This window comes from Pithys albifrons, chromosome 6, assembly GCF_047495875.1.
Source record: "Pithys albifrons albifrons isolate INPA30051 chromosome 6, PitAlb_v1, whole genome shotgun sequence".
NCBI classification, from domain to species: domain Eukaryota; kingdom Metazoa; phylum Chordata; class Aves; order Passeriformes; family Thamnophilidae; genus Pithys; species Pithys albifrons.
In genome coordinates, this window is record NC_092463.1 from 27,726,098 (window position 1) to 27,744,294 (window position 18,197).

At 35.9% G+C, this 18,197-nt stretch overlaps 1 protein-coding gene across 3 annotated transcripts in view; it reads right to left on the minus strand.

Annotated features, from left to right (window-relative positions):
* The window catches only part of AKAP6 (A-kinase anchoring protein 6), a 301,632-nt gene that overhangs the window by 134,913 nt on the left and 148,522 nt on the right, over nucleotides 1-18,197 (minus strand). For all 3 annotated transcript variants that reach the window (XM_071557960.1, XM_071557958.1, XM_071557959.1), the window contains exons 7-8: nucleotides 5,920-6,016; nucleotides 4,546-4,709 (exon numbers count right to left, since the gene is read on the minus strand). In XM_071557960.1, the coding sequence (XP_071414061.1) occupies nucleotides 4,546-4,709; nucleotides 5,920-6,016 (261 nt within the window). The remainder of the gene's footprint in view (nucleotides 1-4,545; nucleotides 4,710-5,919; nucleotides 6,017-18,197) is intronic.

Sequence of the window (18,197 nt, forward strand, 5' to 3'; positions counted from 1 at the left end):
ATTGATGAAGTGGCTATTTACTTGACATTTTATTCCAAAGTATTAAGAACATGAGATACAGGATTGAATCCATGAGTCTCATTCTGAGTTTGTGCATGTGGAAAATAGAGAAAGAGAGACCTTAAGGTAAATAAACAAATTCAGTTTGAGATGCGAAGTTTTGTAAGTCCCCTGCAACTTAAGAAACTCCAGCAACCAAGCAAAATGATCCTTCCAGCATATGCTGTTCCTGCCATTTCACTAGAAGTAATCAAGTGGAAGGAGATTGAAGGCCAGTTATATATGCTATTTGACAACTTCAAAGCACTAACCACTACAATAATATATATAATACTGGACACCAAAAACATGGTTTTCAAAGCGGTTGTGTAAGTAAAAGCACTAGATTCTGAAATAATGCTCTCTGTTGTCTGTTGATAATATTTATAACTGTCCCGGTAATAAGCTTTCCTGTTTTTAAATAATGAAAGGCATCAGAAAAATAATACTGGTATCTTGCTTTTAATACTACAGCTCATGCATCACACTCATGGCTGCAGATTAAAAATACAGAGTTGCTAAAAGACACGGAGAGAAAGAAAATTATCTACTCACAAATGTGATATTTCTCTACACTAATCACAAAGACACCAAAATTTTTCATTTGTGTATTCCTTTTATATCAAAGTATTAATCTAAATGTTGTAGTCATAGCAGTATGATTGAATGGCCAGGATAAGTTACAAGTCTAAAGTAAAAAAGAAAAGACTGTTACCACTCTCTAACTTTTGCTCTGTCTTGCTGCCCATTTCACAAATTCATCCTCATTAGGATGTAATTGTTCTGAACTGCAGTATTTAGTCCACCCACCAAGTCTGAGACGAGTGTCGCTATAAAACTGTCTTTAAAGGAGTGTTCCCAGAATGCCAAATTGTGGTAGATATTAAACAGCTTCATTTTTTAAATGAAAATCACTTTTTTGTGTACTGAAGACTATTTGTTTAGAATGGTTGCAAAAACTGTAAAATTATGTGCAACAGAGTGGGAAATGATCCTGTAAGTGTTGGATGTTTAATTATATATCAAAAAGAAGTTACACTGGTTTTCTTTTTCCCTTTATGCAAAGGTCTGGTCAACCACTCCAAACTGTTACACTGAGCCATCTACTATTTCTGTGATTTTTATGCTACTTTATTAAACATGTTTTTAACTCTTCCTCTAATACTCTTCAAATCTTTACTGTTTCTATGATTTACCCCACTGACAAGTCCATCATAGACTTAACACACTCTTCCCAAGAGTACTTTTTTCCCTGAGACAACTAAGTCAAATTTCAGTGTTCTAAACATTAGGCCCAATGTCCTACGCAGTTTCATTCTCGTTTCTCTGAAGCTGGAGTGGAAAATTAGACATGTTTTTCAGTAATAAAGCAATTATTCTGGAAATCAATTTGTCCAGAAGTACAGACTACATATATATTTGCAGAGTACACCATTATTCTTTTAACCTACCAGCCTTTAGGTTCTGATGTTATATTCTGAACTGTTACCAAAACCAAAACAAACCAAACCGATTTCAAATAATTACTTGCAGAACAAAAATATCCAGATCCAAAAATTACAGTAATGAACTAATTGTACAAATGCATGCTGGGAGCAGAACTTATAACTGACCCTAAGAATACCATTAAACACAATATTCACTGAAGGAGAATGTCTGCTATAGGAAAGTGCTGTTAAGATTTGTATGCTTTTAAAGGACATCAGTTACAGGGTTGCAAGATCAGTAACTTACAAGATCTTCAGAAAGGCATGAACTTTTCCACTAGATTATGAGTTAAATAGATCAACATAATATTGGGGCAGTTACACTCACAGCCACCAGATAAGGAAGTACATCATGTTGTTTTGCAATCCCACTTTCCACTGTTTATTGAAAGTAATACTGTTTCCAGTGCCTTTCCTGATGGAGAAGTGACTCAAAGAGATCAGTTACAAAACAAATGGTCCCAGACATCTTCAAAAGGAAAAAATGCAAGATATGCACATACATTCCTCCTGTTTCCAGATATTTAGAATATTACTGTTTTCATCAAGAGAAAACACATATTGTAGCTAAGTGTCTCAATGTTGTAAAGGAGAGTCAAGTGTATAGTATGTCGTGTAATATTCATAATGTTAGATCAGTACTTGTTGGAATGTGCCATACTTATTCTGACATTCATTTTTTAAAGGTACTTGTCAATAGAGTATGAAGACAAAACTTTATATCCTTCAATTTAAGCTGAATACAGTCATCAATTCTTTATTTATAAAAATGACAGAATAGTTGCAGGAGATACTTAAAGAGATCTCACTGTTTTTCTAGGATCTTACAGAGAATGTAATACATTAGAAGAGCTTAGACATCAGAAATGTTTAAAATCAATCCTAAGTCTTCTATAGCAATCACTATAAACCTCTATGACACTTACAATAAAATTAAAATTTTCCTAAGCAAAATCTGAATTCTTGAACAAAAATGTTGACAATATATTTCTAGAGTGCAGAACATCCGTCTCCCCTCGCACTCTTCATTGCTCTTATAAAAGATGCCATAGTGGTATGAAAACATGTTTTAAAAACTCCTAAGGGAAAAGTTTCCTAGGGTCTTTGAAATTCCTCCTTTTCCTATTTCTTTACAGATTTCTAACACCAACACCGTTCCTGCAGTTTCTCAAAAAAGTCAAAAAAAATACCCTCTAGGTATAGTCTTTAGATTTTTCTATTCTACTTCTCACGTTCCTTTTGGCTTTTGAAACAAATGCAAACTGAAATCTGCAGTGATATTACCAACTGTATTTTAGTTTTAGTTACTCTTTTAGCCTGAAAAAGTAGATGGTATTTGATTGCACAATTGCCCATACTTAGAAGAATCATATAGGGATGTGTTTTAATGAATTAAATAAACTGAAGTTCTTTCAGTTTTGTCTAGTATTTTGTCTATTTTTTTAATTTAATTTTAATTAAAAAAGGCAGCATTGCTTCAGGTTCCCATCTCTATAATGAAAAGCATGAGGCAAGGAGCAACCACCTATGTATACGAAAAATTTACTGCAACATAAGCCCTGCCTCCATTTATCCCCTTTTAAGTAAATATTTGAATAAAATTATTCCAAGCTAGGGATTTCATAATTTTCATAACAAAATCAAGCTGAATTTTAGAATACTTTTTACATGATAATATTGATTGAGCAGTTAAACTTTTGACCACGGATAAGTAAAGCTGTTCAGAGATACAAGGTCATATTATTGGCATGGTAAAATAATAACTTTTAAGTTAGTCTGTTTACTTTAACAGACCTAATTATGAAATCAAGTGTTGCTCCACCACATTATTCCTAAAGGAAAAGCTATATGGCCCAGAAGCATTTTCCATCATGCAAGCAATGAGAGATATCCGTCAAATTGTGTTTCCTGCACATATGTGTTTTCTTGTATTTTTATGTCTTTGTTGTCCTTGTCTCTTCCTCTACTATCTCTAAGATCATTCTTGCTATGTATAATTATGGTAAGAAAACACCAGAACTTTACACATAATCTAAGCCAAGAGTTGCTCTACAAACTATGCTCTAGGAAGCACTGAATATCAATATGAAGAATTGTCTAGCATCAGAATCAGGAAATCTACTCAGCACAACCATCTCTGTTATTTCTAGAAACAAGAATCATGAATTTTTCTTTACCTTTCAGCCTGATGTGTGTCAAGATGTTCAGTTTTTTAATTGCTCTGCTGCATATTCTTTGCTTAAGAAACACCTCTGCTTACTACTGGTGGTAATCAAAGTTCATGGACCCTAGGCCAGAAGTTTCTGTTGTGTGTACTATCCCTACACTGCTTGCATCAATTTGAAAAAGAATGGTCTGCATTTAAAATGCTCTTACAAATATTAAGTTTGGCAACTGTTAAGTACTATAGCCCTCTTTAATAACTGATATTCATGAATGGATGATAGGTGACAATACCTCACTCTTAAAGTACTTGTTGCACTCAACACAAGTCCTATTATGGACAACTTAAACTCAGAGCAAAAAGATTTGTGAAAAGGCTTATGACCTTCTTCCCACTACAATAGCCATCCCCTAATTAAGCAATGCATCTGATAGTCATTAACAGGAATGAGATAATGAATCACTTTCTCTCTTCTTTGCTAATTTGCTGTAACCAAGCGGCTAATGGATGTCAGAGCTGAGTGATTGCACTGATTATAGTGATTTATAGTTGCAACAAAACAATTTAAAGCCATTCTGATTATTCATGTTAAAGATGCTTTATGTTTTGTTTACAAAATGTTTTACGTTCACCCTCATGCCCCTCTACACAGAAGGAGACAGGTCTTCCCGGAAAACTTGAAAGTTCTAAGATTTTTTTTATTGTTTCAGAGTAAGGCATTTCATTTTGTTTATAAGAAAAAAAAGTTTACCCAGTAGAAATGAAAAGCCTTAGGGTGGAAAGAAAACTTCAGTGGTGCCTAGTTCAAAAGAAGACGGAAATAAGAGGAAATAAGGCAAACTTCAAGCCACTTACCTTAGGGCTCCCAGTCCCTTCCTCATTCTCTGCAGACACATCAGTAGCCAGTATCTCTGCTTTGATGATATCCAGAGCCCTAAGAATCCAGCTGTGTTGCCGTTTGATTTGCCTCTGTAGTTCTTTCCATTGACTTGCAATCATCTGCAGCATGTCCTTCAGTCCTTCTCCACAATGAAGGGGTAAAAAGTAAAAGCTGTAAACTCAACAGCATCTTTAAATATTATCCTTTATTCAAGTAATTAGCAGGATATTTAAAATAATAAAGGCAACAGGAATTTTAATATGTTTTCTCAGCAATAAATCCACACATTACTATTGTTCATACTGCAAAACAATGGGTCAAACATTTCCCTTAGTCATCATGTTAAATTTTGATTATGCTTCCACTGACAATTTCATTTCTCTGCAGTAGGGAACACTGTGGTAATCTCCCCCTCTAATCTCTAGTCTTTATCTTGAAACATTTCATAATCTTCCAAAGACATTTTTCTTGCCTCCAACTTCTTTAAATATTTAACTTAACAATTTCTATGTCTGTGGTGACATGCACTACTCCTCCTTGCTATGGCTATCTTTTTGGAACTATACATAAAAGTAATTTCCTACAGCTTTCACTTTACACACATCTGTCTGATGCTGTGAAACAACAGAGGCACACGTATGGCATAATCAGAAAACTAGACCAAAGAATAACTTCAACCAGGATGAAAAGCATGCTAAGTAGGCCAAAATTAAGATGGCATTCTGCAGCAGTATATGCTGATTAAAACCCTATTCTCAGACAAGTCACGCAAACATCTAAAAATATAGGAGGTCGTGGGGACAAAGAGGAATCCGTATATCTCTCTCCTTCCTCTCCATTTAGGGCCTTTGCAGAAAAAGACAAGCCTAACCAAAGGAAAAAGGTATTTTTAATTTTAATCTAGTCCTCATAAATATATTTAAATCAATGTAAGAATTAGTTTAAGGGGTAAAATAAAGCTTTACCAATGCAATTACCTATGCAGAGTATGTAAATACATATATACATATTTGAAATCCCAATTCATTATCTTAATGTTATTTCCATAGCACCTACATCAAAGAATATGTCAGTGTGAAGTTTTCAGTGATGTGATTTCAATTGAAACTCAGCTGAACAGCAAGACCAAAATAAAATGAACAGACTATTTGCAGGCAGTATTTCATTTTATAAGTATCACTGCATTGTATGCAGTATATGAAACATTTATAAATCTTGAAGGTCAATCTGATAATGTAAATATTAATAATACATAAGGAAGTGAATATATGCAGTAATTTACAGCAATGCTTCTTCATTCTTTAATAGTCTGGAGACATAAAGCCTTGCAATATTTCAGAAGGATTTACCTGATTTGTGAGATACAATAAGCTCAAGAAGTTGCCGTCCTTCTTCTACCACAGCTTCTTTTAAAGCACAGTGGCTGTCTACATTCAACTTAAAACTCTGGGGGGGAAAAAAAAAAAGAGAGAGGAAAAACCTCAGCGTCAGACATTGGAGAGGTAGTTATCATAAAACACAAAATTACTTGCTGTTTTTTTATCAAGAACTACATCCGTCTTTACCCAATAGCCAAACTAATTTGTGATACTAAAAGCTATTGATATTTTGGATCTGGGCTCAGAATGTTTCCATTAGATCAGCAAAGTGCATCTGTGTTGAAACAGCTGACAAATCTAGACATTCATTAGGCTTTATGAAAAGTCACAACCCGTAGGCTATATCTGGAGTAAGAGTGTTCTATAAAATACACTAAATTTATGCCACCACATATGAGCTCTGTTTTTTTCAGATTTCTTTGAAATGTTGGTGATAGCACTATTTATGAAACCATAAAAAATTACAGCATTGAATATATTGGCCTTATGTGCACTCATACAAATCTATTAATACTGTGCTCCTGAGATAACTCTCATATTCATTTTCAAAATACAAATCAGTCTACATTAGATCTTTGCATTCTTATTTTGCAAAGAAAGTATTTTTAAACTTTTTTTTTTACTAATATTTTTATTAGTTTACCCAGGGTCTCTGCTGTATCAGTCAAAAATATTTTGCCTCTTTTTTAAATTTTATTTTATAAATTACATTAAAATCCCGTAACAAAGGAACTGGAAACGTGATATACTATAAATTATGCCTTTTCATATACCAGTGATAACTTGGATAAATTTTTTAATTCTTTGCCAAAGTTTCTCACTATACTAGCTTGTAAGTAAGAGAAACAAAATACAAGAGAGAAAAGGGTACTTGCTGTATCATAAATTGTATGCATTTCTGAACACATATGTGCAATTTTTTTTCTTTTTGGAATATCTATAAAATCAATGGAAACAATATATGACCACTTGGAAAAAAAGAGCTTTTCCTTTCTTGAGAATGAGTTAACTGGCAAAGATGAAAGGAGACTTTGCAGGTGTGCATTTATACTTCTCCAAATGCTAGTGACCATGCTGATCCTGGAGTAGCAGACACCACAAAATACTCAAAAGCTTTAAATTCTTGGGGAAACAAACATTTTCTTTCTATCCTAACCCCTGCAGTCAGGCTGATTGGCATAGCAGAAAATAATATTGTCAGAACTAAAATAAAATGAGGTACTTTTACTGTATTTGTCAGGGTTGAAAGAGGGATGTTGCTCAGACAGACTCTTAACAGTCTTTCAGGCAGCATTGTACCTGACAGTGACAGAATGTTTTTGAGAATTCTCTATTTCAATGAAGAGGAATAAACAGGAAGTTTGCTACCTTTAGCATTTTGCCTAGTCCAATTCTCCTTGTATGGACATCTGAATATACTGTTTTGTACCAGCTGTTGAACAACTGGGTCAGCCAAGAGAAGTTAGAAGGGAGAAAGGATGCCTAGTTTACGTCTGTCCCTTTCTTCAATCTAGAGTTTTATGAACCCAAATCTAGAAGTCCCTTTTCCTTCTTAAGAGCATGTCTGAACAAGCACTGACAATATTTAATTTACTGTTTACTTAAAACAGGCTTGTACTGAATAGTTTGTAATCATGCACTTCACAGGAAATTCACTGTGCGTGTGTCTCACACAGCAAAAGAGAACCTAAAGGACCTGAGAGTAGGTTGTGTAATTTCATATAATTGAAGTCGAGTATAGATGCAGCTGGATTTGGCAGTGTCTCGAGATGATGTGGATGTGTTTGACAGGAAAATTGGAAAAGATGAGGTATTCTTTTTCATTAGAAAAAAAAAAGAGACTTGCTGTCCTAGAAAAGATTCATTTAACATAATGCTCCAGATACTACAATACAGCTTGATTTTCAGGTGCACCTATTAACCAGTAATAATGTTAAACTGAAGAAGCAAAATATGATGAATAAAGATGGGGCCAAACTTTTGGGGTTTGACTAGCAATATTCTCCCCATGCAAAATTCTTATTTTATGGATAAATTATGCATGGCACAAATACCGTGAACATACATGAAATTTAGCAGAAATAAGCTTTTGTCAGCACACAGGAATCCTGTCATGCTTTAACCCCAGCCAGCAGCTAAGCACCACACAGCCTCTTGTTTACTGGCCCCTCAGTGGAACGGGGGAGAGAATCTAAAGGGTAAAAGCTAGAAAGTGTGTGGGTTGAGATAAAGACAGTAGGGAAAACACAAGCCACATGCACAAGCAAAGCAAAATGAGGAATTCATTCACCACTTCTCATAGGCAGGGCAGGTGTTCAGAGACCGCCAGAAAAGCAGGGGTTAATGGTTACTTGGGAAGACAAGTGCTTTAACTCCAAGTGAACCCCAACTTCTTCCTCCTTCCTCCATGTTTAAATACTGAGCATGATGTCATATGGTATGGAATATCGCTTGGTCTGTTGGAGTCAGCTGTTCCAGCTGTGTCCCTTTCCAGCTTCTTGTGCACCCCCAGCCTACTTGCTGGTTCGGTGGCATGAGGAGCAGAAAGAGCCTTAACACTGTGCAAGCACTGCTCAGCAATAACTGAAACATCCTTGTATTATCAACAAGGATGCACAAATCCAAAACATAACCCCATACTAGCTACTATGAAGAAAATTAACTCTATCCCAGACAAAACTAGCACACATCAAAAGGAGAGAACCATTCATGTAAATATAAATACAGAGGCAAAGGAAACTGTCAGTTGATGTAGTACAGTATGAGATTTGGATTTAGGATATGTAATTTCTTATAGGTGATAATTTCCTAAGAAAAATGAGTAACTGGATAAGGAACACTGGAAAGAATAGCCCTCAATGAATGTTCAAGGTTTCTCATGCCTCGGAGGCTGAAAATGTGACACAAGAAAAAGACAAGAGTTGAAGATGTAACAAGTTTTACATTTATCTACAATGGAGAGATGCAAATTTGCACAGCTAAGGATAAAATCAGACCAAATATTTGGAATTGAGGAAGATCTTCAAACACAGAGGTCCTCTCCCATCTTGGATATTTCCTGTTCCCTATTGTTTACTTATGGCATTTGGAAAATTGTAACTCTAACAGCGTGTGACCCAGGTACTCTGCTCCCCTCCTCCTCTGATCTTCTCTGATAATGTGTCTGAAGAGAGGAAAGGAGAAGAGGAGGGAAGTCAATTAATCAAAGCCATTTTTCCAGACACATTTGCAGCTATAGAGCAGTCTTAAATATCACACATGAGCACATATACATTATTGAAAATGCATGTGCATTGGCCTGACAGCAGCTTTTTAAACAACACATTAATGTCATCCCTTGCACTACAGTGTATATAATGTAGTTTACAAGCTGCAAGCAGCAAAATTTCCTTACGCAGTTCTCTGCACTTTTCCCCATCACCATGTACCTATATATAACTATCAACTGTTCTCATTTAGCAAGAAAGGAAAAGAGAGGCAGGAATCATGCAGTTTTAGAAAAGCTACAGAACTGTAAACAGGAATAAAGACTCCAGGAGTGTAAATACAGAGCCCTAGGAGTGCTATCTTCTTTTGATGGCATGGGGGCAAGAAGCTCAGCTCTCACAATATGAAGCTGTCCCCTGACTTTAAGGAAACTTACTGATCTACCAGACAGTAGTGCAGAACCTCCATGAGGGAATAAATCATCATCTCCTTATCTGTGCTGGACTTGGAACACACAAAAATAAGGGAGCACTTTCCCAGAATATAATAATCTCTCCCTTTCACATTATTTGCCTGTACAACTGGGGATGAGAAAAAATTGTTTGAAAAAAAATTATTTGATGTTCCCCATAGGATTTATTTTATGGTTGTAGCTACTTATATTTAGGAAACTTCTGCTGAGTAGGTATCCTGTACTAGGTTCATATTGAGCTCTGATATACAACCTTTTGCTGTTTTGTAAACCTGTTCTTAGAAAATTGTAATTTGCTAAAACACAATCTGGGTCTTGACCTATTTACATATGCAGTAAGGACAGATAACAAGGAAATTTTTTTGTTTGTTTCCAGAGGCACAGAGACTTTGTATAAGCATGTTTTGTTTGTTTGTTTTACATCATAAGTTATCCAACTAACTGTTTCCAGTGTACTTTCTCTGAAACACAAAACAGCAACTAGGTATCATGTGAACCTACAATGTATAAATAAAAAAGTTTAAATGGCACAACAGTTTATACCTATTGCTAGATTAAGACACTGGATTAAAAGAAATATTTCAATTTTCCCAGTCAAGCATGCTATTAGCACGTGGGGTGTAGTGTGCTAAACCTGAAAGACAATTTTCTTAAGGTTAATTTTTTATGTTTTTAAATAACTTTGAGAAAAATATCACTGCTTCTAGGGTGTTTATTTTGTATATCAAAGACACAGACAAATAAAAATTATCTGACTGTCCTGGATTCTATGATTTTAGAATAATAGTATTTTGCATTTTTTGAGAAATCTCCACTATTACTGAAATATAGACTTCTATAGACAGTAGAATGTATGTTTTGGCTAAGAATGTAGCACTTTTAATTATAACACTTACTGTGACAGCTACAATTCAGAGTAAAAATTAGAGTGATGGGATGAGTTTGTGACAGAAAAATTATGGGATTCTTTTGACTGAGACAGCCATAGAAGGATAATCAAACTTCCACAAATATTATCAGAAATGTTCTGTTTTGCAGAGGAAGGCAGTTTAAACACACAATAAAGCTCCAAAAAAATGAAATTACAAAAGTGTGTAGCTTATTTTTTAAATACATGCTATATGCCAATGATCACCAAGAAAAAATACTATTTTGAAAATTCAATTTTTTTTAAAAATTATCATATTTCATTTCTCTTAAAAGGAATATGACTTAAAACAGTTCTTGAACATGTGCTCTTTTATGCTTAATACACAGCTACATTTGCAAATCTATTGGTCCTGGCACAGTTGTCTTCCAATAACTTGCTTTGACAAAATACCAAGATATCAAGTACTGAATTCAACTTTTCGTTATGGTATATTTTATTCTTCTTTCTTCCTCTTTTTTTTTCTTTAACCTGAGGAGTTCTGATGACACAAAGACTCTATGTGGCCAGTGCCTACTATTTAAGTTGAGAAAATAGGCTGAGTTTCACAGTAGCAGGGATTTTACCTTTGCTTTTTAAGGACAACAGGATGAATCCTCCTCTGAAGGAGCAACATCCACTGTGTGTCTTTTTCTTGTCTACCCAAAACTGAAAACATACCATCCCTACAGTAATCATGGCCAAGGGGCCAATGATCACCAAATGCTATGCAAATCTCTAATGCGTAACACAACAGGACCATCATTTTCTTTAGAGGAACAACACATTCTCTTTTGCAACCAATGGAAGCTGGGAGATATTTTCTAAGAGTGAATAGCTTGTGGAAAGAAGATTTGGTCTTCTACCCCCAGCAATAATGAGAAAACTTTAAAAGACAGTAACTTCTTGTGTTTCTCTGGGGGTAATTCATTCCATTGGAATCCATAGGCAGATAAAAATGGCCAAAATAATATCACTGTCTATGTTGATTTACAATATCAGATTATAATCTAAAATGCCTTTAAAATTGACATAAAACTGATCTGGGAACCTCCCTACTGAAATCCCATAATCATCATCTCACACTGGCATTATGCCACTGTAGATGTAGATCAGATATAAGATGGTTTAACTGTGCAGATAATTTCTCTGTGTAAGTTTATAATTCATTTAAACATAATATTAACTGAACAGTCTGAGATCAAAATGCTTAGCAATGAGCTAACTATGGCAACACTGTGAATGATTTTACCTCCTGATCACTCATACACATTCTCCACCTTCCACCTGATCTGAATGTATTTTTTTGTCTGGGAGGAATCAACCACATTTATGAGAAGACAGTGTTAGGAGCTTAATAAAGAGTGAGGAAAATATGTTTAAAGATGGAAATGGTGCAACAAAGAAAAAAACAAGAATGTTAATTAAGAGAAAAGGCCCATAATATCTACTTATATTCCAGGAATCTGAACATCAAGCAGAAAGAAGACTTAGTACATTATCAGGGGTTATAGTAGATGAAACTAATGGAATTAAATTAAGAAAGAGAAAATTTAAGATAAATACCACTGAAATTTCCACAGAAAGTCAGCTCTATTAGATTGTATGATAACCTCCTAAGGGAAATAGTGAAAGCTCTGATCCCTTGAGAACATTAAATCTAGACTGGATAAAAATGTGAAGTAAGGACTGCAATGCACTGACAGAGCAGTAACTGAGCTCTTTCACATGCCACAGAGTTTGTGACAGGCCAGCAAAACTAGATATGAAGGGAAAGGCTGCACTCCAGCAGCCCTATAGTAATTTGTACTTTTGTAAAATTACCTCACCCCTGTCTTCTCTGTCACAGCTTCTGCCATTCCAGTATTAGACAATCAATATTTTTCCCTTTTTTACCTCTTAAACATGAATAGCACAATCTTCCTCATATTAAATACTTTAGGTCCCTCAGTTTCTGTTTTCTCATTCCTCATTGTATTTGTCATCTCTTAGGTAATTTAGCCAAGTTTGGAATGCATGATTTTAGATGTGGAGAAAAAGGATAGTTAGCCCCACTCTCCAGGAAGCCTATTTTGCAGATTTAGAAGACACACTTGCATAAATTCTTCTGCTGCCAATTCTGATTTATTTTCTGTGTTTCACTATGTAAATTTCTCTTTGATTTTGTGTGTCTAAACATTTTATATTGTCAAAAAACCCTCCCCCAAACTTCACATGAGGCTTCCTAAATTGAATCTCAGTTTGTTTATTAAGAGACAATGAGGAATGGAAGAATACATGCAGGAAATGACATGGGCAAAATAGCTATACAATAAAACAATTGCTAAGTTGTCATAATCATGGCGAATTACACAGACAGTCCACTATATACAAACTCACAGACTATTCTGAGTTGGAAGGGACCCACAAGGATCATCGAGTCCAACTCTAAGTCAATGGCCCACACAGGGGATTGAACCCATGACCTTGGCATGTTTTAACATGCTTTAATAGCCAAGTTTTAACCAACTGAGCCAATACAACCACCCTTAATCATTTCTTGCCTTCTTGAGCTACTTCAGAAATAATCTGCAGAAGTCACACTCTTCTAACTCCTTGGTCTGATCTTACATATTTCTAGGTAAGCTTCTTCTACCTGGAGACACACCACACCCGAAAACTACCTAATCAGAATATGTCCACATTGCATTGTCCTACCATATGCACAAAAGAGTCAAACAAGAGGTAAGAGCTTTCCAAAGCAAAGATAAATTCATGGGGCATAGCAGTCTTGGCAAATACAGAGTTATCAAGGGAAAATAACATTTACAGAAATGTGTGTGGCTCGGCTTCGCGAACGAAGAATTGGGGAAGGGCTTTCCCCACGTGGGTGTGCCCTTCCAGCCTGCACAGTGGATTTTTTTTTTTTTTTTTTTCAGTTAAATGCCTCCCTGACATCCGATCCCGTCAGATCTCAGAAGCTCAGCAGGGTCAGCCCCGGATTACTACTTGGATGGGAGACTTCCTGGGAAATGCTGAGTGCTGTAGGTTCTAGTCCTGAGGACTTCACTGTCACCGTCCAAGCTCGCTTGACTGTGGCAGATGAACCTCGGGACTTAAACAGTGGGCCCAGTTCCGCACACACTGTGCCTCACCTACAGAAATAGTATTTAAATAAAAATTTACTAACTAACAGACACAAAAGCACTCTCTGGCTTTAAATAACACTTTGTAGTTTTAAAACAATACTAGAAGGATTTTAGTTCTATTCAAATTTCAGGGGAATAAGAAGGAGATATAATTTGTTTTAATTAGGTACAGATAAAAGTTTTTATGAAATTTAAAGGTGAACTATAATGCCTTCTTAGAAAAATTTAGCTAATAAATTCAGATCCCAAATTATTTACCTAATCCACTTAAAGAATTTAGAAATGGAAAAAAAAATAAATATTGTAGAAGATGCAAAGGAAAACCTTTACCAACCAAAACCTCCATTCATTCCCTGGATTTTCTATATTTCTGCTGAATGCTTTGGCATTGCAAACACCGAAACACATACGGGAATTGTATTACTTCTAGTACTTAAAATGTGAATGATATTATGCCTCTGAGAGACATAGCAGAGAACCCATGGGAGTGGACCATAGCTCTTGGCAGGTAACTAAAAGCAAATATAGTTTAAAAGTTACTGTAAGTATGCTTGTTTTTCCTTTGAGCTCCTGGAATTATATTCTTTCAATGATTTCCAATCTCACAATTTTATAAAAATAAATTTACTTTCACTTTCAAAAGCAAATTACTGACTACATTGATATTGATAATACTGGCATACTAAATTTTCTGGCACTAGCATGCATTTTAACAGACATCAAAATTACAATTAACAAAATTCTGACATAAGCTTTATGCATTTTATTAATAAAAGAAACATTACTTTCAAAAAATACTTTAAGGGGTTTCAAAAGTTGTTACAGTGCTAACTTTCTGTAAAGAGTATGACCAAGTTGTCATATATAAAGCTACAAAGCTTCTAAGTCAGAACTTAGAAGTAAAATACTTTTCACTGAAATTTTCTGATCAAGTTAGTTCAAAGCATTTTATAACTGCAGTTTTATTTCATTATACTATTATGGACACAGAGTCCCTTGTAGCCAAATCATTTCTTCTGCAGGTCAGATGCACATCAGACACACTGGAATCCCTAACTTTCAGCACTCAGAATATCTGTATTTTGGGATAACTTGGCACCCAAGAGTGTTAAAACTTTGTGTGCTGAGACTTGAGAGTGGGTGAAGATTTCTAACACTGCCAAATCAAGTTACCCTTCCTTGTTCAGTTTCACCGACAAGTGCAAATGAATTTAAACATTCTCCATAGTCTGAATGATCTGGGTTTAATGTTCTCTGACAGTGTTTGGCCTTGTTGCCTAAGAAAACTATAACAGGTATTTAATACATACTCAGAGGAATATACCATCTGCTGTATTCTTGCACGTAAAAGAACACTGTGTTTTAAGGATCTCATCGCTTCCACTTCCCAAGAAATAAACATTAGCTTAAAAGCATCCTGGACATTGGTGAAAAGAAAAATCTTACTTTTTAAACCTCAAACGTCATGAACCAAAAACCCCCAAACAACAGAGCAACCAAGAAATTATGTTTCATGGAAGTTGTCAGTTAGCATATCCAAACCACACTTTGCACTCCAATAACTACATGCAATACTAGCCACTTGTACTTCATACAGAACAATATTTGCTATTCTAGTTTCAGCTAAACAGAACATATATTTTTTGCCTAAAAAACAAAAAACAAACAAATCCAAGAAGCAAACAACTGTTCCGTGAACAATTGATTTTTTTTTCCCAAGGATGCCATCCTCTTCCTTTCTTTCCACAAGCGAAAAACAATTCCTCTCTGTGCTATCTGGAAAAATAGGAAACTGAGTCAGCTGCCATATTTTCTAAGGATATCTTACACCCACAGTTACAAAGAGAGTAAAGTGAAACCTCGAGAAAAGCCCTGGAGAGGACTTGAGGATATTGGTGGATGAAAGGCTGCACATGAGCCAGCAATGAGTGCTCACAGCCCAGAAAGCCAACAGCATCCTAGGGCTGCACTGAAAGCAGAGTGGCCCGCAGATCGAGGGAGGTGATTCTGCCCCTCTACTCTGCTCTCGTGAGACCCATCTGGAGCTCTGCATCCAGCTCTGAGGTCCCCAGTACAAGAAAGACATGAACCTTTTTGAAGTGGGTCCAGAGGAGGGCCACAAAAATGATCACAGGGATGAGAGCACCACTCTAAAGGCTTGACTGAGTTAGAGTTGTTCAGAGACCTTATGTCAGCCTTTCAGTACTTGAAGGGGGCTTACAAGGAACATCACAGAATAGCTAGGATTGTAAGGGACCTCTGGAGATCATCTAGTCCAACCCCAAAGATGGAAACAAACTTTTTAGCAGGGCTTGTTGTGATAGGACCAGAAGTAATAGTTTTAAACTAAAAGAGTGTGGATTCATACTACACATAAGGAAGAAATCACAATGAGGGTGATAAAACACTGGCATAGGTTGCCGAGGGAGGTGGTGGATGCCCATCCCTGGAAACATTAAAGGTCAGATTGAAAGGGACTCTTAGCAATCTAATACAGTTGAGAAGATGTCCCTATTCATTGTAGGAGCTACAGACTAGACGAATTTCAAAGCTTCCTTCCAACACAAATTATTATGATTCTATGATTTGCTCTCCTCCAAATTACAAATTTCAGTGTAGACAGGTTGCAGCCATGGTATTACTCAAAAGAACAAAAGGGAACAAGCATTTCAAAACAAACTTCATTATCATTGGAAACTCTGTCCATTCTTTGTCTGGTTTTGAAGAAAAAAATGGAAAATCTGTGGTTACTTTCTCTCTCTTCTTTGTTCCCTGTTCTCCCGATTTCAGAATTTTACACATAAAAGAAGACTGCTAGGACAGAAGTGTCTCACTACTAATTCCAAATTTTATCTCTACTGAAAAATATTGTTTGCCAACATTTATTAATAATGCAAGAAGGATATAAGTTCCACAAAGTAAGTGTAAAATATGATCTTTTTAATTTTCAGGTTCCCATTTAAAAGTCTTGTATTACCTAGCTCTAAATATGACACTAAACACAGAGATGGCTGAGGACAAAAAACCTGAGTGCACCATAGTACAGTGCGCAATTAGTTGTGCAGCAACAAGAAAGCAAAGTACTGTTTTAACAGCAAAGGAAAAAGTTGAGACTACAGAATTAAAAGTTCCAGGCCTCAGCAAATATATATAGTGCCTTTTGTCTAAACCTTTTCTTCAACAGTTCTTCATATTTCCTTATTTGCTAGCTTACTTTTTTACTGTGCTAGTACAGTGTATCTTGTCGGGCCAGGGATAAAGCTAAAGTTCAATGTCTGTTTTAGCAAACTAAAATGGTCAAGAGCAATATGGTGCATTCTTATTTTTCGAGCTGGTAAGAAAGTCTGCTTGGTTTCACAAGCACAGCAGTACCACCTAGATAGATGCTTTTAGCTCATAAGCTGCCTTCAGGATACTGGTTTTGATGAAAACTGATTTGCATACCACCAAGTCTGTGCTTAGAGTCTGCTAGTAGCTGATTTTGATCAGGATGCCAATGGGAAAGAATCAGCATAACAGAAAAGGAGAGATATAAAAGATAAAGTGAATCAGAAACCACTTTCAGAAGCAACTTTTTCAGTAAGGTAAATGAAGTTATCTTTTCCTTGGGAATGAATTTGAGCCTAATTGTTCACAAAGTTCAAAACGTGCCTCATTCTTTTCTCTGGTAGGACTGACGGAGGCCTTTGTGGAAAAGTAGATTTCTGCTGAAAAACACCCTTTTTTTATGAAAACGTATTAGTGTTTTTGACATCTGCTGGCTTGGGTGGCTGCCTGCAGAGTGCCAGATGTTCAAGTGGTGGCTGCTCCATGTCACCCCTTCCATATGAATGGGAAGCACGCAGCTCCCAAATCAGTTTAACCAATGTTACTCAGTTGTGAAGACCTGTAAAATTGAAAGAATAATTTCAATCACTATTCCATGGATCTCTGAGAGCATTTTCATTTATAGCTCTGTGCTTTGGTGTTATCTAAAATTAAGCACATAGCAACTTCTGTTCTGCAAAACATCAGGGAACCTAGTTTTAAAATTTGCAAGAAAATGTTCTCCAAGCTGAAGATTGCCTATTTTGCCACACATTCAAGATGTAGACTACCTTTCAATCTACAGAAAAACGTCATGCTCTTTAGCAAACTGTATGGTTACTCATCATGGAAAAATCTATGGAGTTTAAGTTGTAACTGTGATTTAAGAATGAAATTCCAATTTGTCCTACAGTCAATAATTATAATTGTAGTGTACTTGGGTATCAGGTCTATGCCTGTGTGCACACAGTGCATTTAGTCATTAATTCCTTGGGTGGCTCGGGAACTCCCCAGCTAGTCTCTGTGTAGATGAGATAATTGGGAAAAATGGGTCAAGTTGAGGCTTGACTGCCTTCCAGCTTCACAACAAAGTGCTTCACTATTTCAGGAGCTGGCCAGGTTGGACCTTCAGACAGTTACAGAGATGCCTAAAGGCAGCTCTTGCTGAGCCAAGAGCAATAGACAAAACATTTTTTATCTACTTCAAAGTGTTGATTAAAATCCTGGG